Genomic DNA, 19480 nt, shown 5'->3' on the forward strand with positions numbered 1-19480 from the left:
GAGGCACAATGCGTTGTATGAAGATTTATGTCATAAAATGTACAAGGTGCCTATGCTGAGGTACACCCGCACTGCTACACCATATCGATTGGTGTAAGACGGGGTCTATGTTCAGTGAAAGATTTTATGAACGAATCTGTGAATTTATCCAGGAGAGAGAGATTCACAACAGACAAGCACGCGCACACACACATTTTCAGAGAGAGGACACGCACCCAGAGAGCACACACACACGTATTGTTTCGGGACTATTCTGATCATGTCCATCGGCTGAACTAATGCTAAAAGAGTTGTCTTCCCATCTGTGCTCCAATCTTTCCGCGTGGGTTATAAACGATGTCGTTATTTTGGCATTGTTTGGTGGGGATAGGGTGGGTAGGTAGTGGGAGTGAGGGTGTTTTTATGGGGTTTTTTAAAAATGCTCTGCACACAAGACGCATTAGTCAAGGGTCGTATCCAATGCTTTGAGTATCCAATGAACACAAGCAGCGTTCTCTTTCCCTCAGTTGTGTCGTCTAGACTCCCTTGTTCACTATGAAAAGCAAATAAATGTTACGATTAGGACAACTGTAACGCTGCCGTTCAGTATAGGGCCGCAAATCAAACTTTTTACCTCTCTCTCGTTACGTTCAGCCTACATCTGCAGACTTTGAGTTAGTTACCGACATCCTCGCGCGCTATTTCAGAAATACTTTTTTTTCAACACTTACGACTTTAACATGCACATTCAGGGCATTAAATGTATTTGCACCGTCAAGGTTTATCAGTGTGTTAAATAATTTTGATTGTATACACGCGGAAGATTGCTAATTTAAGGGAAGTAATCGCCAAGCGATCTACCTGCCGTTATGTCTGGATGCTGGTAACACGGAAATCACCTTAGGTACAGGGACCCTGTGATTTAGCATTTAATTACATAATGCGTAATATGATATCTCTTAACTGCACTGAAATGGAAATATAATGTGTATACCACGTGGCAGCACTATTTTTTTGTGTGTAAATAAACGCATTTATTCTGAAATCAGAATATCTTAAAGCTCACGAAAACATCTCCAAATCATCATCTGAAATCAGAAGAGATTTCCCCAATGCAAGATTGTAAGATCGTCACACGCGGGATACCTGCATGTGGCACAGATACAGTATGCTGGAACTCATGGTAGTTAAGTGTGGTGGGACGTTTCTTCCACATTCCCTCAGTGAGAGAGTTTAGTTTTACGCCACACTCTGCAACATTCCAGCTATATGGCGGCGGTCTGTAAATAATCGAGTCTGGACCAGACAATCCAGTGATCAACAACATAAGCATCGCTCTGCCCAATTGGGAACCGATGACTTGTTTCCACCAAGTCAGGGAGCCTGACCATTCGATCCAGTTAGTCGCCTCTGACAAGCACAGTCGCCTTTTACGGCAAGCATAGGTAGCGGAAGGCCTATTCTACGTCGAGACCTTCACGGGTCGAACCACCAATGCAAGTACACACACCTTTGTGTTAAAACAAGATAAAGGCCCGGTTTGACGTGATACGTGTCTAATTCGCTCTTGGCAATGGCGAAATGACAAAATCGTTATAATTACGGAATCATACCTCTCTTGATAATATACACTCACAAACAAAAAACCCCCAAACAAACAAAAACAAAAAACAACACAAAACAAGACATTAGAACTGTTAAGTGCGTTGCAGACTGGCACTGTTTATTCAAATTAGACAAGATGACAGCGCATTTGTATAGAATGATTTGATTTTATTCCTTTGGTGACCATTAACAGAAAATCCTGTCCATGAGAAGGGTGTAATACTGAAATTGTAAAATAGGGTATAAATATGATATGTGGAGATAAGTAAAATCACGAATGTTTGGCAAAACGAATGTTAAATGCTGCAATACTTGTGCTGCAATACTGTTTGTGGAATATAGCAGTATATTCAATACACATTTCTAAAATTATCTAACAGACGCAATGACCAGATTTATGGTACAACGTGAGAGACAGTTTTAGTGAGTACAGTTTTACGCCGCTTTACGCGGAGAAACCAGAAATGGGTTCCCCTCTGCGGAATCGAACCTTGACCTCCAAAGTGAGCAGTGCACAGAAAATGACCATCACTAATTAATTCATAAAACCCCAGAAGGACAACATACAATGTAAGTAAATGAATATGGACCATTCAGTAGGTAATATGTAAATCTGCTGGGTATGTCTTTTTCAGTATGTAGTATGCCCCAGGCAAGACATAACTCAATCTTGCCCAAGATATCTTCCAAACGACGACATCTTTCCAAGTTAACGGGACAACCTTTCACCGATAACAGAGCATTGCTGACTCAGAGAATACTGCACCCCCAGCAACATTGTTGTGGATAGTCGGGTGAGTACACCTTCCTCTCGTTCCCGTACACCCAGAAGCGGGTCGTCACATCCTTCCAGGTGTAATGAACCTCCGTCACAGGGACGCCCCTCAACACTTGTCGCTGAAACAAGGCAGCGAGGATTAATAGTCAGTGAGTGAGTATGGTTTTACTCTGCTTGTAACAATATTGCAGTAACACCACCACGGTGGACACCAGGAAATGGCTTCACAAACTGTACTGTTGCTGTACAGTCTGTGGTGAAACGAGCGAACGCCTTTACCATAAGGCAACCCTTACAGCTAAGCAAGAGGTAAGGCAATTTGACGCTTTACTTTAGTTATATGGACCTGGAAACCTATTTCCAGGGGTTCGGAAGACATGCAATATTTCAACGTCACCTAGCCCGTTCAGTTTACCCAAACATGCTTGTCGTCGGAGGGTTTTCATTGAGTTTAGTTTTACGCCGCACTCAACACTATCGCAGCTATATCGCGGCGGCCTGTAAATAATCCAGTCTGGACCAAACAATTCAGTGATCAACAGTATCAGCATCGATCTGCGCAACTGGGATGACATGTGTTAACAAGATCCGATCCCGTTAGTCGCCTGTTACGACAAGCATGGGTTAATGAAGATCGATTTTAACTCAGATCTTCACGGGTAGTCGTCGAAGAGGATTAACAACATCGGGTAGTCAGGCACGCTATTGGATTGACTGCATGTCATCCTATCCCACAACGCACATGATGTCAACTACTGGATTGTCTGGTCTGAACTCAACTGGTCACAAACCGCTGCCATACAACTGGACACGTGCTGAAACGATGCATCAAACTATCGATAGACAGATGTGTGACTATCGATTCTTAAATAATTGCATTCCGTTCAGCAAAATACAGGAATTGTCATATTCGTTCACTCTGATTAAGAGTTTTCCGACCCCGGCACCCCTTAAAGAAACATGGCAGAAAACACATGCGACTTTGAAATTGTGAATAACAATAAATTAATTTAACTGTTTGCATGATCTGGGTGTCAAGCGTCTTGTGATTTATCGAAAGTGACTGAAACTATTCCAACTTGATTTATTTCATATAAATTGTGTTCATTTGCGAAATGACTTTAGATGAGACAATACAAGGAGAACAAGTATTATGACTAAGGTGCATGACATGACCCACGGACGAAAATTATCCAATCAAGCTTAAAAGTAAGGAAATTGAAGGTCATTGTTTAAGATTAAGTTTGATGTCAACAGGAGCATGACCAGTCAACCTACACCTTCCCAAGATGATGCATTGTGTCAAATATGAAGAAAATCCAAAGAACCGATCTTGCCGGCAATCCTGACATACAGGTTATCATGCTGGAATCTTCAAAGTGTCACTGCGACCTTGTAAACAATGTGAAAGTCACCAAAATCAACTGTGCCCTCCACCTTCACTGGAACCCGATATCGCACTGTAGGTTAAACATAGACCATAGATATACACTCACGTCATAGATATTAATAGCTATTAATATATATGACGTGCGTGTAGGTCTATGGTCTACAGTGCGATATCGCGTTCCTGTGTCCACCTTCCCTAGATGTAGCTTGGTTTTAAATATGAAGAAAATCCAGTGAAAGGATCTTGGGATATCTCGCTGACACTTGAAAGCCAAAACGTCCCCCCTTGACCTTTAAAGAAAGGTCAATGTCACAACCCCGGTTGGGCCCTTTGCACACTGTGATAAATTTAAGTACCATATATGACAAGAATGTATTCAACGGTTCTTAAGATACTCCAGCCCGTACTTACGGACATACGGACGAACAGACGAATGGACGGACGCAGTTAATACTTTATCATGCCTTGCTCATTGGCTGAGCGATCTTCTATTATTTTCATTGTACCCCGTTGCCAATGACAGCTCATTCGGTACTTTGTGGTTGTACTTCTTTATCCCGAATAACATTTTTGATGTACGGAAATTACCGATATTTTTCGTATTCAAGTCAATGGAAGGGAGATAACTCTAAATCTGGGAGTTTTTTTGCGTGTGTCGTCTGCAAAATCTAGCGATGGCTGCGAAAAGACTTGCCTCGCACTCCAATAAATAAACTTTGACAAACGTTCAAATTTACTCCGTGTGTATACTAAGAAGAGAAATTACACCACGGCGATTTTAATAAGACAATACAGCAAGTTGGACGATTCGAATCGTTTTATTCATACGGGTTCGCTGAAGTATTCGATCCGATACCCGTGCTTAAAACAGTTAAAAATTAATACTGAGGCGTTCGGTAAGATAAATACGTTGTTCACTGGTCCCCTCGTGACCGATGAACAACTTATAATACCTACCACGATTGACCAGCAATAGTGAGGTACGAATCATGATCATTTGTGTTAATAAGGGCGTTTCCTTACATGCTGCATCATGACGTTACCTGCATAAGCTGCCTGGCTCCTGGGAAGCCCCCTTTGTGTTGGTTCACGAGTCTGATGGAGTTGTCGTTGACTTCCTTGACGAAGTAGGATGTGACTGGCCACACCTACACCGAAATATGCAGCGATCAGCAATGCAAGCAATAAGACACTGTTCACTCTTTAACCAGACCTATACTTCACTGAAATAATAAAATCCACAAAATCATATGCAGCCCACGTGCTCTGTGAACGACCCGTTCCAACTGCACAGGAAATGTATCTTTTAAGGGTGTAGCACGTGCAGTGGCTCACAGTCTTGCTTTAAAATACACGTGCAGGGTCCTTTCTGTCACTCTGTTGTCAGCTATGATCTAGTGATAAGGTGATAAAGTACTGGAGTTATAATCATCCGAGGCAGATTGGTAGAACTAAGGCCAGCTTTTATCACCTGCTTTACAAAGTTTTCGTGCATGTCATCAGTTTTAGAGACATTCAGTATTTGTTGGCTTCACAGAGTAAGAAGCGCACGATCTTACTTCCGTATGTCTCGGAAAACGTTACTCAATTACTTGAACATCGGCACTTTGGATTTTCGTATGGTAGGCAGAATTCATATTGCTGACTTGGTTGACGCATGTCATCACACCCCAGTGTCACTGGATTGTCTGGTCCAAACTATTTATTTACCGGCCGCCGCAATATGGCCGGAATGTTGGTGGAATATTGCTGGAATATTGCTGGGTGCGGCGTTAACCAACCAACAAACGAAACATACTTCAGAATACGGAAACACATGTACTCATGAAATTGTAAATTTTTGTAACTGTAAAAACTGTAAACTGTAAATAGTAAACTTGCTCTGTGTATTCAGTGTGAGTGGTAGCCACCTACCGGCATGAGCGTCTGTTCAAAGATGGCGGTGCCGCTCACATCTTTCACTAGCTCGTCAGGCATGTCCGTCCTCTCCAGGATGTAGTCGTCCTTGTTGTTTTTACTGAAACAAAACCCATTCTACAAATCTCTGATTATTCTTGAAGACCACACTCTTCTATATTCTTTACCTGTCTGTCTGGACTAAATTGGCAAGTGTTTTGTTAACTGACAGTGTTCCTAGAAATGGGGTGGGTTTGATGAAGACATTACTCTAAGACATTTGGAGAGTCTAGAATACGACTGGAAAAGATTAGACATGGGATATTGTTTTAGGTTCCCGAGGCTTGATATCGCGTTATTACAGTGTGCTGACACATCTATTCGATATCCATTTGAATTCCCTTATTAGGGGCTGTGGGTTCGATTCCTTATATCGGCACAATGTGTGAAGCCGATTTTTGGTGTCCCTCGCAGAGATATTGCTGAAATATTGCTAAAAGCGGCGAAAAACCACACCCACGCTTTGAACAAATCATCCAGCTGACTCTGTCAGGACGCATCTATATTCTCTTCTCAAACTGACCACTCACTCTCTTCATGTCAAAAATATATTTCAGTAAATTCACCAACCTGTGCCCTGGGTTGACTACTTATCCCGTATTCCTGACACTATTACTACACGTACATGAACTGTACATATTTACAGAAGTTAATGAACGTCTGAGTGTAGTTGGACAAACTGAAAGAGAGATGGTTATTTGTACTTACAAGGTAACTTTGAGCTGGACGTAGCATTTGAGGTTTCTGAAACCGTCACAAGTCCTACATGTGATGCGCCCGTCTCCACCACACGTCATACACCTGAAAACAAGAACATGTCATCTTATTCCCAATACACATTCATATACATTATATTTATTTATTAGTGTTTGTGCGTGTGCGTGTGCGTGTGCGTGTGCGTGTGCGTTCTTTCTGATACCCATGTTCAATATTGTTCATCATCCACGATTGAAGCATATTTAAGAAATAACTTTCACTACGTGTGACTACACTGGGATTTAACCGTTCACAGAGTAATGGCCAAAGTATGGGCGTCAACTGGATCTATTTTGAGATTAAATACTTCTTGTGGTCAGACACAAAAATTCAGCATGTCTTCATGTCCGGGAGTTCCGGGAAATTGTCGGTAATGTGGACGTTGTCCGTCAGAGAGTTTGATCTGTCCGTTTCACAGTCGAGTAACAGGGCCTAAATTTTCGAAGCTCTCTTTGAGCTCTAAGATACTCGTACGTCTATGTTAATGTATGGCACTTACGACTATCTTAGCGCAAAGAGGGCTTCGAAAATTTAGGCCCAGACCTGCATAGTCCGACAGAAAGGTCGTGTGTGTGTCCTGCCAATGTCACATTAAAACATAAGGAAATGCATGTTGTTCTAAGTGGCCAATATTACAGGAACGCATTGTCGACGGCCACAAATTTATCGAGTCAAGCTAGGGATAGAAACAGGAATCAACAATCTAGGCCCAGGACGAGTTTAATACAGCCCCATTTAACTGATATATGCATGTACGGAAAGCCAGAAAACTAACTTTAACTGGATCGAATGGGCTGTCAGTATCATGCTTACATAGTTGGACGTGAACAAACCTTCGTCGGCCGTCACCACCACAGGCGAAGCAAGGCTGGGGTTGCATCCCTTGTTCGTGCACGTGCACCATGCGCACGCCGTCACCCCCGCAGGTGCGGCACCTGACGTTCCCCCAGCCGTGACACCTGTAGCAGCGGTTGTAACCCCGAGCATCACACGCGTGGCACGGCTGAAATTATCATATAAAGTGTTATGGCAAGGGCAAGATATATGGGTGAACATTCATTGGTTCATTTTAACGCGTGTATTTGTGCCTCTCAAAGTCAAAGTTGTTCACACATGTACATGTGTTACATTCTTAAATAGTACACCACCTTCTACATGACTCTCAGGTAAGGTGTCTGAAAATCGTTCACTGGACATCCTCCATGGATTTTTTTAAACATAACGTGTTGTGAGGAAAAATTTATAGCAGCGATCGAAACAGGACAAAGAAACTGTATCAGTATTTGCAAATACTTATTGTTCCCTTAGCTCCCCAGATGTCCTGACAATATTTGTGAATATATATTTTCTTCTCTGTAGAAAATACCGTTTTTTTTAAATAGTGAGTGAGTGAGTTTGGTTTTACGCCGCTTTTAGCAATATTCCAGCGATATCACGGCGAGGGACACCAGAAAATGGGCTTCACACATTGTACCTATGTGGTTCTAAATAGTGGTCACAAATAGTATGTCTATAACAACAGGTCCCCACAGATTATACAGTGGTCGAATCAGACCGTCTACACCCAGTCCTACCAGCCACCCGACTTACCCTAACAGTGGCTGTGTGTGGCACCTCAATACGCTTCAACTGGTCAAGGAACAGGGAGTCAGCGTTGCAGGGTATAGCCCAGGGAGGTGGAGGAAGGCCGTTCTCAGGGCCGTCGACAAATCCTCCCCTGTAGGGCTCCGACACGTACCCCGTGGACCGGAACTCCGTGTACGTCTCCAGCGTGTACTACAACATGCACACAACAGCATGTCACGTGTACTGTATCTTACTACCAACCCGCGAAGATCCAGGTCAGATCTTGTCGTAAGAAGCAGATCTGTCCCAGATTTGATTATCTTCAGATCGCAGCCATATAGCTGGACTACTGCTGCACGTGTGCGGCGCTAAACAACCAACTAATCTTACCACCATACACCATGGCGGTGATGTGAAGTAAAGAAAACACATCTATATCTATACCACGATCATAGATTTAAGACACTGTTATTGGTTCGTATTACAAGGGGGTAAGTGCAGTAGTTGGAACAGCGAACTTAATCCAACGCTAATTTTTCTCGGTGTTTCATATATTGTGCATATGTCATTGTGATATAAACCAGTAATACCGATTTGAATCTATGATCGTTTGTTAAACAACTTTTATCCTGACTCGAATAAAATTCTGAGATCTATATGTACAAGTGGACAGGTAATATTATGAGGATTCCAAATCTTAATTTCACCTTATTCGATTTGTTTTTAAGTGTAAATTGAAATTCATCGGGACGTTTTCATTGCAAACAGCCAAAAGTTTGCAGGTTCTGCTTCTGGACTCTCTTTAGGCAGAATGCTTTAGATTAGAATAACTGGTCGTGGATATATTATACATTCTGAATATTATGACCTTCTTAGGTCTGGGTTATACCACAAAGTCATGACCTGCACACTTGTGTTCCGTTCGTTGTAAATGTGTATTTAACTTAGGAGTTAGTCTAAGGGAAACTGTCCAGAGAAGATCCGTTTTAGAGTAAATGAATGAAGTCACTTTTTAGGAAATATCACGGCGTGGGACACCTGAAATGGCCTTCACACATTGTACCAACGTGGGGGATCGAACCCGGACCTTCGGTGTGCGGCGTTAAAGAATAAACTAACAAACTTTTGATGTTGAATCACATTGAATTATACCTACATGCAAAGCGTGACCTGGGGCTATGTTGGTTATTTTCATTTCTTTGGCTGGACCTGAACCAAAGCAGCAGTTCTCACTGACGAACTGGATCATAGCGTCACGACACGCCCCCTCGTCCATGGAAGTCAGGCTGCAGGAAGAATAAAACCGTTATGTCTAGGGGATCGACCATTCTTGACGGCATGACTTTGTTGTTTGAATAGAATATCTTCAAATCAAATGATGTTTCAACGTTTCGTTGAACCTTAGGTCTAATATGTCGATTTAACTATAACGCATAATTTATTCATCAAATTTAGCAATACTCTTCATACTTACTTTCCAAAATCCATCTGGGGTGGCTCAGGTGGGGGTGGAGGAGGAGGTGGTGGGGGGAGAGGAGCCACTGTAAAAACATTAAATGAAAAACTAATAGTAGACACTTGTTAAAAGAAATAATGTCTAGTTATAAATAACAATGTCTTGTTATAGCTACTAACGTGGTCATACCAAATAACAAATAAATATTGTTATAACTAATAATGAGGTCAAACCCAAAAACTGTCTTGTTATAACGAATATTGTCTAGTTATAACTAACAAAGTCTAAAATAACTAGTCTAGTAATAATTAATAATGTCAACTCACAGCTAAAACGTCTTGTGCAAAACGATTACGCGAACAGTATGTATGAAGCAAAATAACTTGCATGTACTATTTAACAGCGAGTCAGTTAAAATCTAATGTTTGAGCCATGCAGCACCCAATATTTAACTGAAAAGTTTCACAAAAGAAATGGGAGAGTAACACACGAGCCAAAAAAAATCCCCACTATAACAATTGACAGGCACTGTCGAAAGTGTTCAAATCACTCACTTCACCTGCACATACGCGGAATCTTTTCACATGCGATACACTCCGTCTATCACTCTGTTCATAAACGGTACGTGTGAGTTAATATTTCAGAGCCACGTGAGAATGATGGTTATTGTTAAATATTTCTTGATTTCCAAAATACCCATGTTCGATAATCTCAAGGGTATACGGTCCGATAAATCTCCACAAGAGGAGTGGATTGACTGGAACCTAACGTTTACTGTGGAGGAGGCGAAATACAAAGCATCGTCAGGTTCATGGACAAAGAATGAAATTACTTTTCTGTTTGTGTATCAGAATATCCACTGACAACGACAGAAAAAAAGGAATATTGTTTCAACAACTATTTTAGCACATTACCACTTTTGTCAAAGACTCAAAGATGACGTCACAAACAGCCTATATTAACATACACTAAGTAATCTATGATAAGATAACATTCCACTCTAGGCGTATCTCTGAAAGATTACCAATTATTCTTATTATCTTATAACTGTATTTATACTGAAAATGTTCCAAAAATAAATGGGAATTCAGTCGCACTGATTTATCCAAATTCCAGTGATAGAGTGCACTCACTCTGGTTGAAGCCCCCAACATTCTCATATCCCTGGAATGTCGGCATCCCCTGCATGGACGGTGGCCCAAACGACGGGGGAGCGGCTGCCTCGTTGTCAACTGGTATCTGGGTTCCCTGTCTCCAGTCGGGGGGTGGGGCGCCGCCCGTCCCTGCTGTCCACTCTGTAAACACATGCATAACCCAGCTGGTGATGGGAGGGCCACACATAGGTTTACTCGACCTAACAAACAGTTTAGCTTCCAAACAAAAAAGTCACTTTCAGATGCAAAATATTTTTGTTTTCACCCCATAATAGAAACTACAGGTCATGATTAAGTCATAGTTAATTCTTAAAAAAGATATAACAAATCCACACTTAAAGAACATGTGGACAATGTTTTGGGCCACACATAAAAAGTTATCTTTCGTTGTTTCGTGACCATATAACTTTCCAAAATTACATACACTGCGAAGTTAGCATTTTAGCATTCAGAACTAACGATGGTAGTGTAGTGTAAGTGTAGGTTTATAAAAGTAGAAATATAGTCATTGTAGAAGAGTGGAAATGGATAGGCCTGCTGCTTTGTAGTTATAAATTATCATCACTCATTGTCATTTGTAATGTCATTTGTAATATTGTACGATAAAGTCAGAAGACATTCTGTAGGTGAGATACAATCAATTTCTGTAATGGCGTTTTCATGGAGAAAGGTCATGTACCATGTTCTTGGTCCCATAAACATCAACCGAACGAGACAGTGGTCCCTGACTGTATGTAGTTTGTATGAAAGTCTTGTTGAACCTGTATGAAGCAGTTAGAGGAAGGATTGCTACATGTCTTCCAAAATTTGTCCCAGACGTTATGTGGCCATATCCGTTACTTTAGTACCTCCGCTGACGTTATTCCGACACATGGGTTATCACTAAATGTTTAATGAAGAAAGAAAAAGGGTTTCCGTCAAATACTTTTTAACTGGTCACCGTAAAGCCACAGGCAAACTGTAGCGCAAGTGGGGTTACGCAGCGTAGAGAATATGACCAGTATGCATATATGCGAGCGAAGCGAGCAAAGGTTGGCAACGCACTTCCCTCGCTTCGGTTCAAAAAATATTTTTCATGTCAAAATAAAATATCGCCGCCATCAAAGGTACACTCCAATTTCCTCACTAGGTTTTGCTGCGTATTGGAGTGTACCTTTGATGGTGGCGATATTTTATTTTGACATGAAAAATACCAGTCTTTGCTCGCTTCGCTCGCGTATATGAAGACTGGTCATTTTCTCTACGCTACGCAATGCCATTTGCGCTACAGTTTGCCTGTGCCTGAGGGAACATTTGCTAAATCTGCATCCATCTTGTAGATGGTAGTGTCGGGGAGATATTTATAATTTATGGACATAATAAAACTGATAACGAGCTACTTACGTTGTGGGGGAGCCCCCGGCATCCCCGGATGTCCATAGTCTGAAAATACAAACATCGATCACCAAACAAATTTCTCTAAGGAAGATACTGTGAGTTGGTTAACGGTTTGTTGGTTGTTGTTTTATGCCGCACTCAGCACAATTACAGCTGTATGATGGCGGTGTGCTAACAATCTAGTCTGGGCCAGACAATCCAGTGACCAACACCATGAGCATCGATACACGTAATTTGGATACGATGACATGTGTCAACCAAGTCAGCGAGCTTGACCACCTGATCCCGTTAGTCGCCTCTTACGACAAGCATGGTTTGCAGAAGATCAGTTATTACCCTCATCTTCACGGGTTAATGGACACAAGTGAATTCTCTTTAAGTTATGTTATGAATCAGCTTGAGGCTAGAGACCAACATGTTTGTTTGTGTTTCCTATTGCTGAACGCCGCTTTCAACCTTGTTCTGCATAGGTAGCTGGGCCTGCTTGAGGTCTTAGACAAGACAAGGTTCGGAGTGCTTGACGAACAGCACAGAGGCGGTAGTCAAGGAGCAATCGATGAACAGGGGACTGTTTCATTAGGTCTGCGTTACTGTTTAGGAGAGACAGTCGTAGCGCTAAAATAGCCTTGTGAAACAAGACGTACATCGCGTTGGTGATACCAGCTAGCACGGGTGTGGCACTGACCACTCATGCAACATAATCGATGCAAATATGGGATTCGACCCCATGAATTTAAATATCTGCCGTGCCCGATTTACGCCAATACTAGTGTGAGTGGATTTTGCAAATAGAGCAAATACCTTCCGGGTGCATCTGACTTTAGAAAGAGGAATGACAAGCCATGCTGTTATTTAATCGATATTTGCAGATATCTCAAATTCACTTTAAAATACATTTCAACATAATAAGCGATATGATAGACTCTTTCTATTACAGACCTAGTCTCTATTACCACACACAATTTGTAAGGGTTGAGGAGGAGACACGGACGCAACTATGATGTTGTTTTACACTAAGGGGAAAAGAAACAAGTGGAATATTGGCATTTTCAGTTTGCTGAATCAATAAGTACTATAATCAGAATGTATACCAAATATACTAATTCCCTTATACACGCGAATCAAGGCTCTTTTGAACTGAGATACCTGTAAATAGCAATATTGAACTGAGATACCTGTAAATAGCAATAAATATCAGAGGCTTACCCGAACAGGAATCACTTCATAGTTTCAATGACAGACGACGTCATAAATTCGATCATGACGTCATTCAAGTGACGTCAAACATATTGCGATATAATAATTTGACGTGTATGATACTGGTGCTATAAACAATGTAGCAGTCTGTGTTGTTCACAAACACAGGAACGTCCATGTCCTATCTGTGAATACTCATAGTCGTATGAGGAGGAAACGTTTTACGTTATGTTTTCAAACACTTATGTCATGGTATGTTTGCAGATGTACAAACGATGATGTATGTCATGTAAAGCTTCCAAAACACTTGCAGGAAAAATAGAAGTTTGATTTTTCGATTTAGCAAAGTGCTGCTGAAAGACAAACGTCTGACGCAGGTCTAGTGAAAATCTGACCACGATTTCTCGAAACAAACTTAAATTTTCACTCAAATCTCAAACTGAGTTTCACAATTTGTATCAGCCGAATTTTTAACTCAGCTACATTTTTAAATAAAAATGTTCAAACCACTAAAGAAATCTGTCCACAAAACTCAGATTGTCTATTAAGTTTGAGTTTGATACCGATTTCCGTCCATTCTGGAAAATGCATGTTCCAAATTTGAGCAAAAACGTGAACTTAAGTCAAAACTCAGACTTAAGTTTGTTTTGAGAAATTGGATACTGAACCCAAGAACTGTTTTATTTTATGTATTTATGCGTCTTAACGTTGTAAAGTGATGGCGTAGCTATAAGATATACGTGCACAAATGCATATGAAGTTTGTTTTTCTACACATAACTGAATTTTCAAAAAAGAGTATTGTTTAAGTTGACCTACAAAACTCATTGCTGTCGCAGCTACACATTTATTGATTTTTTAACACAAGCTGTCATGGTTACAAAGCAGCGATTGAGGAATAAGAAACCAGAAGATCTGAACTTTTAAGATTTGAAGTTTTCCTTTTAAAACAAATAGAGAGTGAAGTACTTGTGCTGACCAGGTACAGAATAGGGATTATTTTCATACAACATAGGTAACTATCGATATTTTCAAATGAAAATCAAACATTGGATATATTCTGCTAAAATGCAGTATATTTTCTTCTCAGTATATAAAATTTAAGGGTATTGTTTTCTTTTAAAACTCTTGTGAAATTTATCTGTATTAGATTTCTAATTATATTTCTTTTTAAAATTGAATGAAGGTTATAAGCTATTAAATCACTGTTCTGCATAATTTGTTTTATGCGGTATATTTGAATCACATAACTATGAATAATGAAGCAATCCCATGCTATATCGGAAAATGAGGCTCGTTCTGGGGTTAAAATACTTGATCCTTTCACGTTACATAGCACTTTTTTGTGAGGGAATCGATACAACTTAACAACTTGGTTCACAGTCCCGTACACCCGTGTATAACTGTGTCACTATACACCACTTAAGAATCACCAATAATAGCATATGCCCAGGAATATGTGACCCAAGTACTTCTGAACATAATAGACACGTACATGCCGGTGACAACCGCAAACAAATACGCATGTGATAACAAGAGATAATCAGGCACATGTGATATTAGCAAAACAAGTTGGAATAACACTCCTGTAATGATTGTGTTTTTGTAAATTATGTGAAATGATCGATTTTGGTGATAAAATCCATGAACTTTTTACGCGCACATGGGTTAAACATGCTGGGAAATTGTCTATCCCGTGTTAAAAATGTAGGAATCAACCGGATATTCGAAAATTCATGGAACTCTTTAACCTGTCAAGAATTCTTTTACACTCCAAAGTTTGTAAATATCCTGATATTATGATGACAGTTGTTGAAGCTACGATAAAAGCAGTCCCCTTTTCCAAGTGATAATAACAAGTGATACCGAACTCCGTATGATAGTACCATCCCCTGCTTCCTTCTGACAATAGCATGACCCTTTTTCCCTATGGTATTATTACCTCTCCCCTCACACCCCCACACTCTTTCCTTTATGACAATAGCATACCCCTTTTCTATGTGATATTAGCAGCCACCCCCACCCCTCCCCCCTACACACTTCCCCCATACTCACACTCCCCAGATACTCTCTCTCTCTCTCTCTCTCTCTCTCTCTCTCTCTCTCTCTCTCTCACACACACACACACACACACACACACACACACCACATACCCCAATTCCCATACGGTATAAACTTCCCCTATACCCCTTCCACCTATGATAATAACATACACCCTCTTCCCTACGATAACAATACATCACCTCTCCTCTGTGGTAATAGTATATTCCTTTCCTTATGATAACATACCCAGTTTCTCCAATGATAATATCGTTTCCCTTATCATGATAGCGCACATCTTTTCCCCCATGATGTTAACATACCTCTTCTCCCTTTTGATAACATATATCATATAATCCCCACCCCCTTCTCCTATAATCATAACATGTACCCTTTCTCGTTTGATGGTATGTAGTAACATACCCATTTACCATATCATATTATCATTCACTCTTCCAAATGATAATAACATATACTTTTTTCAATGGTAATAACATGCACCCTTGAAATTGATAGTAACATATACTTTTTCCAATGGTAATAACATTCACCCTTCCCAATGATAATAACATATACCTTTTTCAATGGTAATAACATATACCCTTCAAATTGATAATAACATATACTTTTTCCAGTGATATTAACAGTAAGTCCTCCCAATGATAATAACATATCCCCTTCACAAAGATAATTACAAGCACCCTTCCAAGTGATAACTACATACGCCTTATCCGTGTGATATTAACATGCTTCCGCTCTTACAAGGACCTACCCAGCCTCTTCTCACATGCACCAACTACTAATCAACACTGTTCTCGACATCGCTCCTGTCTTCAGTATTAATAATGTACAAGTCAGCTCTTTGGTATGCCATGCTAGTGATACTGACAGCCATGTCTCACTGGATTTCACATGAACAATTCTCAGTGCGTACATACATCTTGCGTAAGTACATGCATTACAGTACGTTTCTTGTTTGTTTACTTCAACGACAATAGTACAGGTTCATCATTATGTTAAAGGACAGCTTTAAAGCCCACGCGCAATGTGACGTGGGCGAGAATTGTCATGTGCAATACAGAGTCATATCTACGCATCATAATTCAACCAGAATGTCGACGTGAAACTGTGGAAACAGTCTTGCCTATATATTGCTAGATACTCACTGACCGCCATGGTGGACACAACTGTTGACCAGCCTGTTTCTATTTTGCTTCCATCTTTGTTTCCCCTGGCTACCAAAACAGTAGCTTATATCCGCCGTGTGCACACGATTAGTGTCGAGTAATCCGATATGATCGTTATAGGGTGCAAGTGGTTGTATATGTCAGCGTTAAGGGGTTGCACAGCTACATGGAGTCTACGAGATTTAATCACACTGTGTCTTTAATATGTGACTATTGAGGGGGAAAGAACTGTTGCAATATTCCCTCCTAATTCAATGAAAGAGTCGTGCCGTTGGACAACAATCACTATATAACAGTAGGGGGGCAATTAAAAAATGGTGTGCGCACAGTCCTGAAGTAGGAGGGGTGCACACTTCATTTTCACTGATTTCACTGGTCGTTAAATAAACTTTCAGGACAAAAGTGGGGTGCGCTCCCTTGCACACGTAACTTTTACTGTTTAATATTTTAAAAAATGCATTACTGTAATGTAGTGACAATTTTGCCTAATTTTATAAATGCAAGCTAAAATATTTTCTATAGGTTTCCTTTATGTACCATTTCACCATAAATAAGTTATGAGGTTTTGGTTTCCAGAAAGTTGATGATAATGTACTTATTTTATGCTCATGAAATATTTTAGTATTTAAATTGAAATCTCATGGTGACACAATAATCTTCTTTGCTTACAAGCCTCGTATTGAATTTGAACTTCATGCACAAGGCCCCGTGGCAGTTATACCACAGATGACAAGCTACCATATGAATTTGGACGTCATGCTCAAGGTCATAATGAAATATATCCATGGACATTAATCATGCAATAACCCAGTTTTTCAAGATGCGTGCGAAAACATAATGTCAGTGCATATGCTTTGAAAACCAACTTTGCAACACATTTTATTCTGATTTCAACTGCAATCTGAGAAAAATACACAGAAACGTGAACATCAACACAACTGGAAAGACTACCCAACAAATCTGATTGTCGCAATGTTTTGAAACAATGCCTGTTCTGATTGTATGAACAACCACGGAATCAGATGTACCATCTGCCAGTCTCCTCCTCGTATTTACAGACAAGGTGAGTAAAGCGTTCGTTCTTCACGACGAAGACAGTTGTTTGATTCCCCCATTTGTTTGTCCTACATCGTCATATTGCTATGATAACGCTGAAAGCAGCGAAAAACGAAACTCACTCTCTATTTTTGCATCTGATTTCTCTGCCATTCCCGATACAGAGTATGCCTCAATTCTCCTCTTTTAACAGGTTATGGTCCAGCTTTAATTTGGCGTTTAATATAGTACGAAATATGTTGATTTGGGTTTATATCGGGGCTCCTTGCAGGCCATGATGATGTCTCGATGGAAGTATTCTCTATTCTCTAGATGTCATCCACGACTATCTGACGATTTGTAAGTAAAGCAAAACGTGACACAATGGCCGTAACAAGTACTTCCTGTAGAAAACGTTGACCTTTGTGTTTGCGCGGTACTGTAATGAAATCCAACTGGCACTCACATGCAACGCAACCCAATACCAATCGATTCAGCTCCTGGTGTCGTATCTATGTGTGACAACGACCGTGGGCAACGCCTACATGAAAGCGACTTTAATGAGACCAGTGGACCCTTCGCTATTTCCTCGAGTTGCAGTTCATGGAGTTTGCGCCACACCAGACGTCCCTGTTCCAATCTGTGAGGAAGGGACGTGTGATCGGATGACACACTATCACATGTCGCAGCCTCTTTCTGTTGGAAGTGATGGATTGTCTGAATTCCCCACTCCCCAATGCAAGTCTTCGGTAAGGTTTATCACACTGAGACTAGGTTTTCAAAGCTCTCTTAGGGCTAAGAAAGTCGTAAGTGTCGTACATTCACATTAATTCACGAATATCTTCTTCGAAAATCAAGGCCCTGATGTCTTGCCAGACGACTTTGGACGGTACTATTATGGACATCAGTTTTCCTCAATCTGTGTGGACATGGACGACACTTTACTTCCCCTGTGTCTACGTGCTGCCTCGTAGACCTACGTGCTCTTTTCTTACGGTTCTTATTTTCACATGATGCGATCGTCCCGAGCAACGTGAAGTATAAATATCTAAATTTCAGTATTTAGTACTTTCCTGAAATAATTTAAAACACGGCAGTACTGAAGGCAACTTGGACGTTCAGAAAAGACATGATGGCAAGCTATTGACTTGTATAATGCTGTAATGTCATTGATAATTGTGCAAAATTATATATTACACAATTAAAAGCACAGTTCAACCGCCCCGCTATAATGCACTCCGTGAAATTTGGGTTCCATGGGAAGCATACACATTTGCTCTAGATTTGCTTGCACTTAGCGGGAGATTTGGAGCGAGCCTTCTGTCCAGTGGCATATGACTGGTCGTGGATACCTTTGAATATATAGCTACTGTAGCCATGTGATGGATTTTTCTGATCGGAGTTACAACATTCCATATCTTAGGTATTGTTTTGTGGTTGACATGCTGAATTTTTTATTGTTTACTGGTCTCGAGGGGGAAATGAACCCATGGGCCCCGAATACCTCATTGTTAATTTTAAATTGTTTGATGCACACTATCAGATCATAATAAGGGGTACCAGAGTTGGGCAAATAATTAAAGGGACCGATAGGAAAAAAATCCCAAATTTAGAGTGATCTTCCTTCCATCTGTTTACATTCGCAAAACATCGGTAATTTCCGTACATCACACGTGACTGAGTTGTTCGAGATAAAGAATTACTAACAAAAAGTACCAAATGAATTCCCTCAGTTCGGCATTTCCAGTGGTGACTGAAAATGATAGAAGAGCGTTCAGCCAATCAGAAAATGACATTTATAAATAAGGTAAGATGAATAACTGTGACAGCTCTGAACGGAGTAACAGAGAGTCAGCGACGAGCACCAAGTGAACTCTTTTGTTCAAAAAGCCAAGAAAAACATTCAGAAAGGTGACAGAATTTCTGCAATCCAGAAGTAGACCATTGACAGAGATCAACATTTATTCTGTGTCACCTAAACATTTGCAGATTGGCGGCTCATATA

General features: G+C 40.6%; 1 protein-coding gene across 1 annotated transcript; it reads right to left on the reverse strand.

Moving 5' to 3' along the window:
- Positions 1-1671: 1671 nt before the first annotated feature.
- Positions 1672-12078, reverse strand: LOC137297260 (protein SSUH2 homolog). The gene is made up of 10 exons (XM_067829274.1): positions 12024-12078; positions 10620-10781; positions 9505-9571; positions 9187-9316; positions 8055-8240; positions 7298-7467; positions 6417-6509; positions 5667-5769; positions 4796-4900; positions 1672-2481 (listed from the first exon to the last, which is right to left on the reverse strand). Exons 1-10 carry the CDS (start codon positions 12076-12078, stop codon positions 2335-2337), a joined length of 1218 nt encoding a protein of 405 aa, XP_067685375.1. The 3' UTR covers positions 1672-2334.
- Positions 12079-19480: the final 7402 nt, after the last annotated feature.

The sequence above is a fragment of the Haliotis asinina genome, chromosome 9 (genome assembly GCF_037392515.1).
Source record: "Haliotis asinina isolate JCU_RB_2024 chromosome 9, JCU_Hal_asi_v2, whole genome shotgun sequence".
Lineage (NCBI taxonomy): Eukaryota > Metazoa > Mollusca > Gastropoda > Lepetellida > Haliotidae > Haliotis > Haliotis asinina.